We start from the raw sequence: 16,895 nt of genomic DNA, 5'->3' as shown, positions 1-16,895 counted from the left end.
GGCGTTGCGCCGCAATTACTGCGCACAAGGTATAAATCAAAATTTTAATTAAGTACTGTAATAATAGAATTTAGCAGATATTCCGATGCCTCGAGACCGAGTACTTATATTTTCAGTTGCAAATCATAACTCCAATTAAAATATCATTACCTAGTAAGTAGACATATTTATAAATAATTATATACAATTACATCGATAATGATTGACAGTAAAAATTAATTATCAACAATCACCTTCTAAATTATTCAGCTGAAAGTAGCAGATAATAAATTTAATTTTTTTTAATTTTAAATAAAAAAATTAAGTACTGACAAAAAAAATTATAATTCATTTTAATGACACATGACGTCATAAAAAAATTTTTTTTTAAAAATACAAAAAAAAAAAATATTTGAAAAAATTCTAAATACGAATTTTTTTATAATCCTGGAGTCAGCAGACAATTAAAAGTTTTGAATTTTTTTCCAACAAATCAATTTAAAAAAAAAAATGCAAATGTAGAAACTTTAAAAAACTACAAGTGTAATTTTTTAAAAAAATTTTTTACAATTCATCGCTTTTTAAAAAATAATAAAATTAAATGTCAGCTAATTACAGCATTATAATTTTTTTAAATTTTTCCCAAGTATTTTATTTAAAAATAAATAAATGACAATAAATTAATTAGTAATTAGTATTTATTACAAAAACATGATACAAAGTAAGTTATCTATTGGCTTTTATTTATTATTTTTTACAGTCTACCTTCAAGTATACAGGCATTTATTAAAAATTACTTATTATAAATTTTAATATTTAAGTACTAAGTAAATAGATTTAATTGTTATTCACACTTACTCGTTATTTAATAACTTAATATTAATAGCAATAATATTATTCATATTTATATTTAAATTTAAATTAAAATTTAACTAGTCTCATTACGTTACACGCGACGAAATAATTGAAGTTATAAATTTAAATATAATTAGAGCCAGTAAAAAAAGGAAAATGTTTTTAAAAAATTTATTATTATTATTTATCGTCATTGATTTGGTAGGACAAGAGAAATCAGTAATTGAATGCCAAAGGCGTTTGTGAAATTGAGGACGTTCGCAAGTTTCAATTCAACACAACACGATTTTGCTGATGCGCTGTTTCTTTTCATCTTCTGTCTCCTGCTCCAGCATTAACTCATCGCATCTTTCAGGAAATCAACCATAACTACCAGAGTTACCAGTTACTATACTTAACAACATACATATAAAGGTATACATATACATATATACACATACATATATACATACATACACTGAGAGAAAAAAAAACTTTTAAAGACATTGTATTTTCTTTACACAAGATTTTATGCTATTGAAATTTTTAAATCTACCATATTTTTGGCGCAAAAATTTAAAGACTTCATTTAAAATCGTTTTCTTAATCGGAAAAACTTAAGTTTGGCTCAAGATCAGCTGTTTTTTTTTTAAATGCAAGTAAATATCCAAATTTATCACGGGTATTAAGGACACTTATTAATTAATTAGTCAAAATATTAATTTTTCGAGAATAAGTGTAAGTAAATTTCGATTTTCTTCTGTCAAAAAAATGATACTGAAGTTAGCCGACATCTAATAATTTTTGTTTTTTTTTTTTAGATTATCAATTATGAAAAAAAAAATATTTTAAAAAATTGCGTTTGTAGTTTCTTAAATTTTCTACATGTGCATATTTTTAGTTTTTTTTTCTTTTAATTGATTTTTTGAAAAGAAAAAAAATCGTAAATTGTTGTCTGCTAACTTCAGAATCAATCAACAAAATAATTCTGCAAACAGTTATTAATTTAATAATATAATAATTTGTATTGATTTATTACTTGAGAAAATTACCCGTGATAAAATATTCGTGGGAAAGCATCCGCGGACAAAAATATTTGCAGGCAAAATATTCGCAGACATTTAAATAAAATTTACAAACTTATGATTCTTCAAATTTTATTATTGCAAACGCATACATTGTAAAAAATCGAAAATGAATTCGGAGTAATTTTATTTAAACCCGAATTCACTTCGCCACTCGGAGTTTCAATATTAAAATAAACTCCCCTTCTGAGTTAACTTTATTCCAAAAAGATTAAATAAATAAAAAGCCACTGGTTCCACATTTACTCCGAATTTACTCCTGATTTGATCCGCTTTCACTCCGAAAATTTTTTACAGTGTAAAGAACTTAAAAACTTCATTTGAGTTTAGATTTCATTTTTTATTTTTATTTGTAATAATTAATAATTAAGTTAAAGTTAGTCGTGATAAACATAAATATTTTTTTTACTGATAGTTTATCATTAATTTACACTAATTAACATTTTATTCAAAGACTTATTAGTTAAACATAATCACATATGTTAATTTAATGCACAGAAAAAAATGAATTAAGTAAACAGTAAGTAAAGTATGATTCTAGATAATAATTCTTTCGTTTATAATTAAAACGTAAGCAATTCTAGGATCAATATTTCAAATTTATTATCTATGCAGAAAAAATAAATATTTGAAATTTAAAAATTGTAGTTTTCACATTTTAAATTTATAAGACGTATGATAAAATTTATTGTTGGGAATTTTGAAATTCTTTATATTGACACCCGTGGGTGTGAATCTGCAGGTTCCGGTTAAAATTTCAAACACTAATTTTTAGTTTTTTTTTTCTCCGTGTGTTTAGATTAATTTTGTCGTCCTATTTTTTGTTTGCGATTATTTTGCCCCTGGATATTTATGTCCGCGGATATTTTGTAACGGAACCGTATTTACAAGTTATTTTTTTTTTCTCAATGTACAACACAATTTATGTACCTGAATAACAAGAAGAAGAAGAAGAAGAAGATTAAGTTGACGTATCCCCAACAGCGTTATTTTCTAATAAAATATACAATTGTATTCCCATTGTATATAATCGCCCATACAAGTTTATATTTAACGAAAAAAATTCAAACTCTTGTCCTTTATAGCAACTGAAAACTTTCCCTGTTTTCATTTTCAATTTTACAATCGTCGCTTATTCATTTCTTCTTTTCTTTTATTCTTCTTTATAACTTAAATGATCTCTGACCTTGACATATAAGACTATTATTTTAATTGATCATAAATAACATTCATTATTATTATTTTTATTACAACTACAATTATTTTTATTTCTATTATTATTATTATTATTATTATTTAACAACTAATTAATAATTGAACTCTTAGTAAAAGTAGTAAAGACTCTTAATTATTATTTCTTTTTAAATAAATCAAAGATTTCTTTGAGCACTGTCGCGTTCACTTTAACATTTTAATGACCAACACATTTTCTTCATGAAAAGAAATTTATAAAAAAAATATATGAAAAATATATTTTTAATTGTTAACTTTTCACCGATTTTCTTATATATTTCATATATTTTAAATGGAATTTAATATATTTAAAATACATTAAAAAGAAATCGCGGTAAGTACGCGGTGTAGGTGTTCAAATTTTCGGTGTTAAATTTAAACCGAAGTCAGTGTTAAAATAACACCGCCGAAGGTGTAAATATTTTTTACCGGTGTTAAAATATTTTTTGGTGCTCAGAATATTCAATTTTGTGAATGTTTTTACTTACTTAGTCACGAAAGTTAAACAGTAATTTTATTAATTAATTAAGTTATCGATAATTGAAATGGTGGCCGTAAAATTATGTAATTTTTAAATAAATAACTTATAGCATAAATAATTATTTAAATAAGTACACAGCAAAACTTAAATTTCCTCCAGATAATATTCATTAAATTTATATATTGTTTTATACGTCATACATTTTTTTTCTAATTTTTACACGTGGAATTTTTTTTTATACCGATTTAACACCGCCAAATTACACCTTTTACACCGGTGTTATTTCATTTTAACACCGCGCGATTTTAAATTGAGTCCATTTTATTTTTTCATATATCTTAGAATATATATAGAAATATATAAAAAATATATGTATGAAAATACAAAAAAATATACTAAATATATATTGTAATGTTTTTAATAATTTTATATACATATATTTCATATATTTTCACCATATATTTTTAATATATTTAAATAAAATTTGAAATATATAAAATATATACAAAAATCATCCAGAAGTTAGCTACTATAAATATATTTCTCATATATTTTTTAAATAAATTTTTTTCATGGGAGTTACATATTTATTTATATATTTATGTTTTAAATAACTTACTAATGGTGATAATGAGTATTTTATCTGATTAAATTACACACTAAAGTTTTCATTTATCATAACCCGAAAACTCATCGTCATATATTTAGGTTGTATATTTATATAACGCGTGTATATATAATAGAGATGAAAAGATAGCTGAGCAAGTAAATTACTTAATAGTAATTAGAAGTCAGTAAAGTATTAAATATTTAGTAAGGAGACGGATAGTAAAAATGTGTAACAGTAAAGTGAGGCGACAAACAAAAGTTATTATATATATCTTAGGACAAAGGCAACACATAATTGCTTACGCAATAGCATTTTCTGAAATCGTCTAGTTAATTCTTATGTTACCAGTAAGTTTTTAAATATATATAAATATATATATGAGGGATTCCCGCATGTTTACCTCTGAAGAATGCTCGCTTCCCAAGAGTATACATGAGGATTTTAATTAATATCATTAGTCTTGTTAAGGAATCAGCTTCCTTATTACAATAACGATGCGCAATGTACTTCAATTTTTTATTCTCTTATTATATTTATATTTATAACATATATGTTGGTCGCAAATCTGGCATGTGACTTAAATTTATCAAATTGTTAATAATCCGATAGAAAAAAAAATTTTTAATTGCAATTAAAAATTTTATTGAGTCAAGTAAAATTTAATTGAATTAATTAAAAACTTTGTATACATTTTTCTAAAATATATATATATTTTTACTTGACTTAATAAAATTTTTATCTGGTAAAATGCATTTACTTTAATCTGTAAATGTTTTTACTTTTTTTTTTTTAGTGCAAGAGAAATTTTGATGACAAGTTCACGTTTGCTTTCACACAAGTTACTGGCATTTATGTTTATCTTTATTATTAAATTATTTGAGAAATTTAATGACGTACTGAAACTTACATTGAGGAAGTAACATTAAGAAGATGACGTATTTTTTTAAATTCACGCGCGACCGAAGAAATTGTCGTTGAAATTTAAATTTTTCGAAGGCAATGCGCCGACATTGAGAGCCAGGACTTTGGATACGATATTCAAATCTTCTTGGTTTCCTGGTGCACCATGATTGCGGCCTAGCTCACCAGCGACCCCGGATTGGAAGAGAAGCTGCTGAATTTGCCGTGCGGGAGTGGGCCTGTGTACCGGCTGCCTGAACGATGTGAATTGATTGAAAGGCACGAATCGCGAATCGGGTCGCGGTAAATCAAATACTAAATGATTGCGCGTCTGTTGTCGGTTGTCATTTATGCCGAAGTTACCCACAGAACCCAAAGCTTCTTGCCGATTAAATCTCGCGGAAGTTGATACTGCTGGTGGCTGGAAGTCTACAGACACTGACGGAAAGCTTTGGACACCCAGTCGCTGGTCTTGAGCCCTCAGGAATGACTGTTGCGGTGATAAATTATTGGAGTTATAATTGTGATTAAAGTTCTGCTTCAGTTGATTCTGATGCGGCAGCTGCTGGGTCCGCAATGGCTCTGGAATATTTGATTGGAAGGGTGGAGATGGGGCTGCATGGGGCACCTGGAACCCGAGACTAGCTTGGAATTGAACGTTTGAGTTCTTCGAAGGTAACTGAAGTGTCTGAAGATTTTGACTAAAAGCACCTAGAGGTTGTTGCTGCGGCAATTGCTGTTGTTGCTGTTGTTGTTGTTGCTGCTGAAGAGATAGTTGTTGTTGCTGTTGATGTTGTTGAAGAGACAACTGTTGCTGTTGTTGTTGCTGTTGAAACGACAATTGCTGCTGTTGTTGCTGCTGCTGATGTTGAAGATTCAAATGTTGTTGCTGTTGTTGTAATCCCAGTGGTTGCTGCTGCTGTTGCTGTAAGGAACTCAACTGATTATTTTTTTGTTCTTCCAACAATTTGAGCCTCGCTTGTTCCGCAAGATAAAATTGTCTCTGTTTTTGTCGCTGTTGCTCTTGATACAACTGCTGCTGTCTAATTAAAAACTGTGTTTGCTGTATCTGCTGGGCTTGAAGCTCCGCCAATTGTTTTTCCAGCAATTGTTGTTTGAATTCCAACTGCTCTTGCAGAGTCAAAGCCTGGCCATTGCCGTCTGGCTTGTAAATAGGTACCACACTTTTAGGAACGCCCCTTTCGTCTTGCTGGACAGTGAAAGCTGCAACCAGCGGTGCCTGGAATATTTTAACCTCAGATTTTTCTTTGCCGTTATTTTCAGCTTCTGCCGCTACTGTGGGTAACAAAGGCGCCGATGTATTCTTAGCCGGACGTGCCGTTGGACTGGACACCGTTGGACTAGGTGATATCAGGGAATTTGCTGACGCAGATGCTATTCCGTTGCTTGAACTTATTGCCAATGTCTCTTTATTGTCATTATTATGATTATGATTGTGATTGTTGATGTCTTTGGCGATTGGCTTAAATGAATTTTGTATTCTGTTTGCTGAGTGTCCAATCGATTTAACACTACGCGTTTCTACTTGCTCTACTTGTACCGGCTCTGGGGATTTTTCAATCACCGCCTGATCACTTAACAGCACATCCAACTTTTGATTTAATTTTTTGCTTTTTTCCGCTTTCACTTCTTCTGAACTCGGCGCATCCGCTTCGTATTTATCTGACTCAATAAATGTTGAATTTTGTAACTTTTCTTCATTGATATCCTCAGAGTCACCGGGAAATTCATCGTAAGTTATCGATGCGCCTTTAAAACGTTCTGATAACGGCGTAGTTTCATTGTTTTCTTCTTTCTCTTGTTCTTGACTACGATCTTGTTCTAAATTATCTTGTTCTTCACTGACTTGTGACTGTAATTTAAGAACCAACTGCTCGGCTGTCGGCAGATCTGACCTGTCTTCAGCCGACTCGGCTTCCAAGTCTTCTAATGCGCGCAATAAAGCCCGACGTAAATTTTTATCCAGCTTCAGTGGCGGCAATCCATTTATTGTGGGAACTGATTCCGCCTTTAATTTTATTATAAAGGCACACAGGATCAACGGTAATATCTGTAATCATTAAAATTAATAATCTATTTATTTTGCTATAATCAAAGTAAACAAATACTTAAATATTTAAACTGTACCGCCCATTTTAAATTAATGTTATAGTCTTCTATGGAGTTATGATATTTTTAAGGATTTTAATCACTTGTAAAGTAATTTAATATTTTTTAGGTCAGTTTGTGATACTGCGGGTGGTCTAATCATAAAAACTAATATAAAATAGTAATAAAGAAGATTGAATCCAATGTAATTATTTAGACAAGTTTACATAAGATTGATGATTATTCCCAGCAAGTTTCATTTTAAATCTCTTTATTGCTTCGCTCAAATGTATTCACGTCTTACTTTACGCCCACAACAACCTGTCTCATAATATGATTCTCAATCTATTCACTTACATTCTTATAAATATATATACATTTATTAAGATATTAAATTGTCCGAACATCTCTATTATTTTATATAAATGTATATATCTATATTTATTTATTTATTATTATTATTATTATTATTATTATTACACTAGAAAAAATTAGGAGTAAATTCGGAGTGATTATGGGTTTTATTTCAATTAAAGTTTGTCACTCAGAGTTCTGGAGTTAAAAAAAATGATTCCATATTTGCTGTAAATAGGGAGTTTGTTTTTACAGTGGAGTGATTTCAAAATTATCTAAATTTCCTTTAAATCCGCATTCACTCCAATTCGGAGTTTTAATATTAAAATAAACTCCCCTTCGAAAAAAAGACTCCGCATACGGAATAAATAAGAAGTTTCGGATTTAATTCTCGCTCACTCCGCTAATTTTTTATAGTCTATTATTATTATTATTAATATTTTTAATAAATATTTTTTATTATTTTTACAGGCTGGTAAGAATAAAATGAAGAAAACAAACAAACGAATAATACAGAAGAGAAATAAAAAGAATTGCAACTGTCTTATAAAAGGGAAATTACTAAAATGGTAATGGCACCATAATAGCGTAATATATAATGAAGGTCGTAAATGGTTTAGTGGTTTTCTCATGGCCACATTATGTTAAACGACTTTAACAACGACAACAAAAAAATTTATATCTGTATTTTCTCATGCAAATATTATCGTTGCATAATTCTAGTATAAGAAATAGGAAAAGTTCACTTTGTTGATGTCAACACAAAATTTTATATAAACTACCCGTCATAAGCTTGGTCTAGGGGTCGTAGGGAAATTTTTCTATGAGTTTCAGTCTTCCGACTATCGTGCATTTAATTTTGGTATCGACTACCCGTTATAAGCCTTTTGATTTTAAACGTCAGATTTACGTTTTGTTACATACGCGACTATCCCGATTTTCCTGGTGCTTAAAGCGCTAAAATAAATACTTATCTTTTTACACTAAATGTAATTTTAATTATAATGACAACGGCATTAATTACAGTAATAATAATAATAATTTTATTGATGAACTTAATGCTCAATAAAACTTTTAAATTGTAACAGAAGCTTCAAATGTCATTCATCATTACAATTATCAGCAATAAATTATATTTTACTCATTAATGATTAAATTATTTTCCGCGAAACATAGATAGTAAATTATCATCATTAATTTTTATATTTTTTCCTACTCTTAGTTTATAATTGACAATTTTAACTGAGGCTGATAACGGACTCCAGTACGAAATTCCTTAGAGTGATTAAGTGGGGGAAATTTTTTGGACTCAGTAACTCCTGATTGAGGGAAAGAGACTTTTTACTAGCAGGCTTATAACGAGTACTCAGCTATATTATATATTTTTAAATCATTATTTACTTAAACATGAAAAATTTTAATCGCAACTAAAATAGCAGAAAATTACGGCAACGGACTCGAACCCCAAGCTGCTAGATCGCGATTAAATCTCCGTCTTAAGAACGGTTTTCAGATAATTTTGTCCCAGCTTTTCTCTGAAATAAAAGCTCTAAACGCAAAATAAAGACACAGACCCGATGCTTTACTCTATGAACTAGCGAAGCACACTTGAATTTTTTGATAACTTTCATTTGTTTACGAGAAAAGCTTGGACAAAGTTCCTATTTAATGTACAAGTGCAACAGAGATAGTACCGTTTATCCAGTTGAGTGCGAATAGAGAAACAAATGAAAACGCGTCTTAATTGACTCTAATTCATCAATTAACAAGCAAATAAAAATGAATAATTGTTTTATTGATAACAGCAATAAATAATAATGATAAAAAAATGCAGTGCGTGCATATCGTGATATGAAGACTTGGCGCGATTTCCAACGATTTCTACATACATCCCGATGTCTAATGCATTTTCTCATTTTTTAAAAATACACTAACCATCTAGCATACCATCTTTTCATATTATTATATTATATATTATATTATATTATATACATAAACATAGACATATATGGACAATAGTATATCATACATAAAAGTAAACAATTAGCCAATGGGAATAAATTGAGCAAATATATTTAGTTACACTTTACTTGTTCATAAGCAAAAGCAAAAGCAGAAATGACTGGATTTAAACGTCAGTGTAAATCAGACATGACATGTCATTCTTAAAGTCTTTCTCGTCTTTCTTTCATCTCAACTCTATTATCTTCGGGCTATCTAAACTTTTAATCACATAATAGTCTTCATATATAGATAGGAACAGCTTCTTTAAAATAACCGCTAGCATCTTCACACGTACAAATATATATACATATATATATATATATTTATTTATATACTTTTTCTTTACTTTCCTGATGTACACGTAAGTGTAGGTGACGCATTGCGAATTTCTATTTACCCGAGTCTCTATTTCTTTTATTTATTTTATTTATAAAATACTTATATAAATACTAATGAAAATTAATAACATTTTGTTTTATTTTGTTTGTTTTCAAAGATTGTTTAATTTTAAATTTGAAAAAAAAAATATTAAACGCGACCTTTTGAGCAATTAAAGTTATAAATTAATTAGTTTTATACCGCTGACAGATGACTTTTTATCTTGCAATTAAGAGTCTATTAAAATTTCTCAGGAGTGGAGAGAATATTTAGCTAATTACTAAATGATATTGGCAATTAAAAAATACTTTGATAAAAATTATCATCATTTAAAATAATTTTTTTTTTTTAACATTTGAAATTTTTTTTTGAACTAAAAAAAAATAATTTACTTCCTACAAACAAATTTCCTATTGGAAACTTTTGATCTAATAAATTTTAGAGGTAAAAATATAAAGATTTTATTAAAAACAATTTTTTTAGAAGAAAAATTGCACTTTGTTCAAAATATGCTTATATTTTTTTTTTCAATTTTTTTTTTGTAAAAAAAATTAATTTCAAAATTAAAAAAAAAAAATACCCCAATAATTTTTATTAGTGTTACTACTTAACAAAATATTATTTTAACAAAAGTTATTTTTTTTTCAGTGAGTTTCCAGCTTCCCACGTCTGTAAATTACCTCGGGTAAAAAGATGATGAGAGATATAATATAAGGAAACAAAAAAAAAGAAAAAATGTTTAATAAAAATATGTTGGGTCTAGAATTTTTTAAGCAAAGCATAAAAAAATATATATATATATATACACGAGGATGTGTAACCACCGTATAATTCCATAATGGAGAAAATCAGCTTGACATTTAGTGAAAGAAAGCCAATATTGCGAAGAAAGCCGCACCCTGGGATGTTTATCACGCCGAAGATGCATCAGAGGTATTAAAAGACAGTGGCCAATATAAAAATTAATAATAATAATTAGAGATTTTAAACATGTCATATTCCCTTATAGAGCTTTAATGTTTAAGTAAATGCTATTTTACCAATAATACGTCTTGTTAAATATCATATTTTAATGCCAAGTCCAATGGGAACTGCAATTTTATAAAATATTAAGTTTTATTGTTAACATTCTATTACTCACGAGTATCTTTTTACTCAACTGTTTCCGTGTAGGTTAAATAGTGATAAATATAAAAATGTCACTTACATTAAATACCGGTAACTAGTTACACTTGTAAATATATACGTGTAATGTATAATATATTGATGATTAAAATTCATCGGATGCTTTCACTAATGCTTATCATACATTAATATTTCTATGGCTTTTAATTCCCATATTTAAATATGTTCATTAATTAATCATTATTTTATTCAAATTACATATTATTTTTTAAAAATATTAATTACACCAAGAATGCAAGATAAAAAATTTCTTTTTTCCCATAACTTCTAATCCGAAGTAGAGTGAATTTTTATTTTTATGACAATGACCGAGAAAAAAAAATTTCTAATGTATGTCGCAGATTATAATACTAAATATGTATACATTTTAAATTTGTCCTTGTTTTTTTTTTCAGAGGAACACGCCCCAGGCGACGATGAACCTCTTTCGAAACTTTCTAAACTACCAAATAACCCGATGACTCCCATAAGTTCTCATACAAATAATATTTATTTTTTCATCTTTTCCCAAAATTAGTGAATTTTCCAATTAGTTCAAAAACTATCAGCTCATATCTGCCGTAAGTTAAAAATCGTCGATTTATTTTTTTAAAAAATTATTTGCCAAGTTGTCAAAAAAAAAAAAAAACCAAAACTTGTACCATAAATTTAAAATACAAGTTTTCCCTTTAATTTAAATTAACCGTTTTTACTTTCGAAAATAAATTATAACTTTATGGAGTACTAAAAAATTATAATAAATAATTATGGTGATAAAAAAAAAAGTAACACGTGTCCTTCCTGTTTAAATATAAATACTAAATATTTATTATTTTATTGCCGTAATTTTTAATAGATTTAGATTTAAATTATCATACATAATTAAGAATATTAACGCACCGTTAAAAATAATTATTATTATTCCATATAAATTTTTTTTTGTTACAACTCGTGACACAATTTCGATTTATTAGATAACGATTGTGCGTAAGACCTTGAATAAATTATAAAAAAATTTAAAGACAATGAAACTGAGGTAATTTGAATAGTTAATTACTAATTACAGGCTACTATGCTACTAAGTGAATAAATATATAAATATGTGAGAGTTGCAGCAGTGACGAGTATAGGAAACAGATGAGATTAATAAAGTCGGTTACAAGTTACAACTCCAGTAGGTTTCCGTCAACAAGGATAAAAAAATAGTCGTTAGTTGGGTGTACGTGCAAAAGCAAAAGCGATGAGAGCGATGGAGTAACAAGTTAAGATCCAATGGTTGTTGGTACGGGTATTTAAGAGTAAAGAAGATGATTCTATACGTTAATATGCCGGTGAAAAAAGACAGACAGAGAGATCTGAGAGATACTTTCACTTGAAGACGAAGAGTATGTCGAGGATGTTACACGCGCTCGTGAACTTGCCGGTTCTGGACCCGGATCGTCTCATCCCATACCAATGAGAGCCTCATTTCGATACGGCCAATGACTTGTAAATTATACATTTTATAAAACATCAAAGGTCGTTGTACAAATTTTTATCATGTGGAAATCGAAATTTTTTAATTATTTTTTAATTATATGTTTATATTTAAAGAATTTGTTTTAGATAAAAGTTACTGGAATTTTTTTTTGGGAATTTAATGAGCTACGAAAAGTGGGTGATTTTTTAAAATTATTTACGCGGCAATTTAAATTTGAAATATTTAAAAAAAAAATTCATTAATGATTATTTGATTTTTTTATTTAAATAAAAAATTAAAATTATTTTCTATTTGTAGATTTTCATATTCATGTTAATAATTGATAACTTTAGGGAAAGTGTCAATTCGCGTCACTTTCAACATTTAAATCCATTAATTCATTTAAATTCTCCAATTGATCACTTGGATAATATGTGACAATAAAATAGTATACGTAAAGTATTTTATTTGAAATATGAATTTATAGTGGTCATGGATGATGAAAAATTGAAAATAAATAATATACATATGAAAAAAAAGGAGGAGTTAATAAAGAAGGTACGATGACAAATTGAGGGAGGAAGTGTCGAGCTAACGAGATATTTTGCTCGCGGGTGAAAGCCCTGGTGTGGTTTTATTTATCAGGAAGCGAATGAAAACGTGTCTTGGAGTCTCTTCAGTCTGCCAGAGACTTCTTTACTATATATATATACACATATTTATATACATATTGAGTCGCGAGATGTGGCGCAATTCGCGTATGTACTTAACAACGTTTGTTATTATTGTTATTATTATAATTATTATTATTATTGTATATGTATTACAACTCGTGAGAAGAATCTAAAATTCAGATCTACGTGATCGATTTTATTTTAATATATTTCTCTATTATTATTATTATTATTATTATTATTATTATTATTATTATTATTATTATTATTATTATTATTATTATTATTATTATTATTATTGCTTGAGTTTAATTGAAGGCACATCCGGTCCATAGAGTGTAAAAAAATCGGGAGTAAATTTGAAGTGATTACGAATTTTATTTAAATTCAAATTTACTCCGGCACCAGAGTTTCGGAGTTTGAAATAAAAATTACTCCGCATACGGAGTAAATAAAAATTTTTTTTTCAGCGAAGTGATTTCGGAATGACCTGGATTTTATTTAAATCTGCATTCACTTCAATTCAGAATTTTAATATTACAGTAAATCTCCTTTCGGAGTAAATTTTACTCCAAGGGGATTAAATAAATAAACAGACCGGTCGTATTTACTCCGTATTCAATCCGCGTTCCTCCCTAATTTTTTACAGTGTATCGATTAAAAATTCATTGATTGGTAATATTTCGCTGGTTTCATATGTCAACATCTTCAGACAAAATTTTTCGTGCGAAATAAATTTTTTTTTTTTTAAATACAAATAAAAAATTGATTTCTTTTGAATTTAAATTTAAATGATACTGGTTAGTAGAGGTCTAATAATTTTTGAATTTTTTTCATAATAAACTATAGAAAAAAAATATTTGAAAAAATTGCACCTGTAGTTTTTTAAATTTTCTACATGTGCATATTTTTAGTTTTTGTTTTTTTGTAATTGATTTTTTGAAAAAAAAAAATCCGAAAATCACTAATTTTCTGCTAACTTCAGGATCATAAATTTAAATATAATTTTAAATTGTGGTTAAATTTAATTTTTAATAGATAAATATAATTTTGTCTTTTTTATTACTTTTACAATGTATTTAAATTACAATAATTAATTTATAATTTTTCAAAAATAATAATAATAATATTTATTATCAATATATATATATATATATATATATATAGTAATGTAATCAATCACCACACAAATTAACTTGCGCGTAAATAAATAAATTATTTATTACTTAACTTAAATTATTTTGTTAATTACTTTTCAATAAAAATTTTTAATTCGTTTAAATATAAATATTATATAAAAACTTTCAGCAACAATAAAAATAATTCGCTCAATTAAATTTAAAAAGATTTAAATCAATTTATGATTTCTACAAGGAAAGATCTGACTCGTAATTTTAATTGGATTAAATTAAGTAGTTAAATGTTTTCTCTTTATCTTTCTCTACAAATACATACACACCAATAAATAAAGTTAATTAATAATAACAAATACACAGACAATAAAAAAAAAATTTGAATAAACAAACCAATAACATAAATTAAAATTGCCGCGGTATCTAATTTTCAAATCAATGAGCATCTAAGTAAAGGTGCACGCCCCTAATTGCTTTCACTAGAGGTCAAAATATCTTTAGGTCATGGATTACCCGCGGGCATTAAACAGAAAAGAGAAGATTGTCGTCTTTCTCATATAATCTTTGCGGTGGACTTGGTCACGCCCAATAATATAATAATAAAATAAATACTTTCTTTGAAATACCGTTGAAAAAAAAATAAATATCATTATTAATATCATAATAATAACAATAAATGAATACAAATTTTTTTTAAAAATCATTGCATGATTATTGGTAGCATCGATATCCTTCGGCGACTTTCGATACCACAATTAAAGTTAATTATCCAGGAGAATTTTTTTTTTTTTCACAAGACCGTAAAAACTGAGATGCACGCGTGCACCACATGGCAATTGGGTCGACGAAAATTCGAGATTACAAAGCGTGCGTGAATTCTATATTAAATGAGAATATAAGAACTTAATCAATGGTCTTTATAATTAATAATTTAATTAAAGCGATAGTTAAGCGCGGATTACATTAAAGCTTACAATAGATCTAATTTGAATATTTTTTTTTCAGAGCTTACGGGGATTGTTGGTTTTCAAAAGAGATAATTAATGTAAATGAAAAATCGAGGGAAAGTGTAAAAACACATTTGGAATAACATTAAAATAATCGTCCCACGTGTTGTGCGAATACAATGGATAAATGCCTGCTCGATCACTTTCCCTCGATATCCTAGAAGATTTATTTTTATTTATTCTCCAGATCACGATTTTCTTGGGTTCATATTTAAATTTATCGGTCTCAGATTCCATTGATAAGATATTTTATTCCCGTTTTAATTGACCCCATCACCTCGCTCGCAAATCTAAGTAATTGTGTTAATTAATTTTTTTTTTAATTATTCTTTCATCACTCAAATAAATTAATTACTTAATTTACCTGTTATTAGATTAATAATTAATGTAATTGTAATTATAGCCAGCGGAAATAATTTATAGCACGCGTTTGCTTCATTAGCCAAAGGCTCATTAGTAATTTAAGTCTGGATTAAAATTAAATTTCAAATTTATTTAAATAAAAAAATTCAAATTTCGCACAAAAATTATTTTTTAAAATTTTGTATGACCAAAAATCCGCATCACAGCCCGCGAAATATTTAAAAATACATATATTTATTATCACTTTCACTTGATAAAATAAATATTTAAATCACAGTTTAATCACCCAATAATTAATTAATTAAATAGAATATTTTATTATTTAATTTAATAAAAAAAAAAAATATATTGCAATTAAAAAAAAGAAAACTTACCAAGCGCATGATGAGTCAGTTAAAAAAAAACCAAAGTAATAAATAAATAAATAAATAAAAATTTCGTATTTAATATAAATAAACAGTAATAGTTGTTGTTACTTCTCGAAGATGATCACAACTGTGTTGAGTTTGTCGGTTGTAAGCCAGACATTGAGTTGACGAGTGTAAAGGAGTATCACCGAGAGCAAGACGTTGCCGGTGGGGTCCGTTAAATTTTTCGAAGAGGTGGAAATGTACATACCGTACATTGTATATTAGCTCACTGGCTTACCTGTTTGTATTATTCACTACAGGTACAGCTACTTCCCATGCTCTCTCATACATATAATATAAAAAATTCATGTAATGTATGTATTATAGGTATATACTCTCTCCGTTATATTTAATGCCACCGCAAATCGGTCGTGCGGTATTGAGAGTTTAAAACAACTTGAAGAAGAAGAAGAAGAAGAAAAAGAAGAAGAAGAAACTAAAGAAGGAGAAAAAAGGGTGGGCATACTTATAATTCTTACAGGTATTTTTTTAAATATATTTACCTCCATACTACTCTGAGAAATTCTTTTACACTCTCGCCACTTTCGTGGGTACGCCAAAAAATCACCTGACAATATTCATCAGATGAGCCATCAGCATGTCCTACTTTTCATTCAAGCATTTAAATTTTATTAAAATTATTTTTTTACACAGACTATTTTTTTTTTTTTTTAAACAAATAATTTAAATCCTACTAAAAATATCAATTTATTTTTTT

At 27.6% G+C, this 16,895-nt stretch overlaps 1 protein-coding gene and 1 long non-coding RNA gene across 3 annotated transcripts; one reads left to right on the top strand and one right to left on the bottom strand.

The window, feature by feature from the left end:
- Positions 1 to 722: 722 nt before the first annotated feature.
- LOC106694198 (uncharacterized) lies at positions 723 to 11,721 on the top strand. 2 transcript variants are annotated; one of them, XR_001345400.2, is made up of 4 exons: positions 723 to 1,248; positions 8,057 to 8,154; positions 10,616 to 10,900; positions 11,548 to 11,721. It is a non-coding gene; the product is annotated as an uncharacterized LOC106694198 (long non-coding RNA). The 2 variants fall into 2 exon arrangements; XR_008403745.1 differs by lacking the exon at positions 8,057 to 8,154.
- LOC103579552 (alpha-protein kinase 1) lies at positions 5,066 to 16,374 on the bottom strand. Its single transcript, XM_053739341.1, has 2 exons — positions 16,142 to 16,374; positions 5,066 to 7,193 (listed from the first exon to the last, which is right to left on the bottom strand). The coding sequence occupies exons 1-2, from the start codon at positions 16,148 to 16,150 to the stop codon at positions 5,172 to 5,174; spliced, it is 2,031 nt and encodes a 676-aa protein (XP_053595316.1). The 5' UTR covers positions 16,151 to 16,374; the 3' UTR covers positions 5,066 to 5,171.
- Between the last annotated feature and the right edge of the window lie 521 nt (positions 16,375 to 16,895).

Source organism: Microplitis demolitor, chromosome 5 (assembly GCF_026212275.2).
Source record: "Microplitis demolitor isolate Queensland-Clemson2020A chromosome 5, iyMicDemo2.1a, whole genome shotgun sequence".
NCBI lineage: Eukaryota > Metazoa > Arthropoda > Insecta > Hymenoptera > Braconidae > Microplitis > Microplitis demolitor.
The sequence above is the reverse complement of the archived record's forward strand: the minus strand, read 5'-3'. Positions and strand labels throughout refer to the sequence as shown.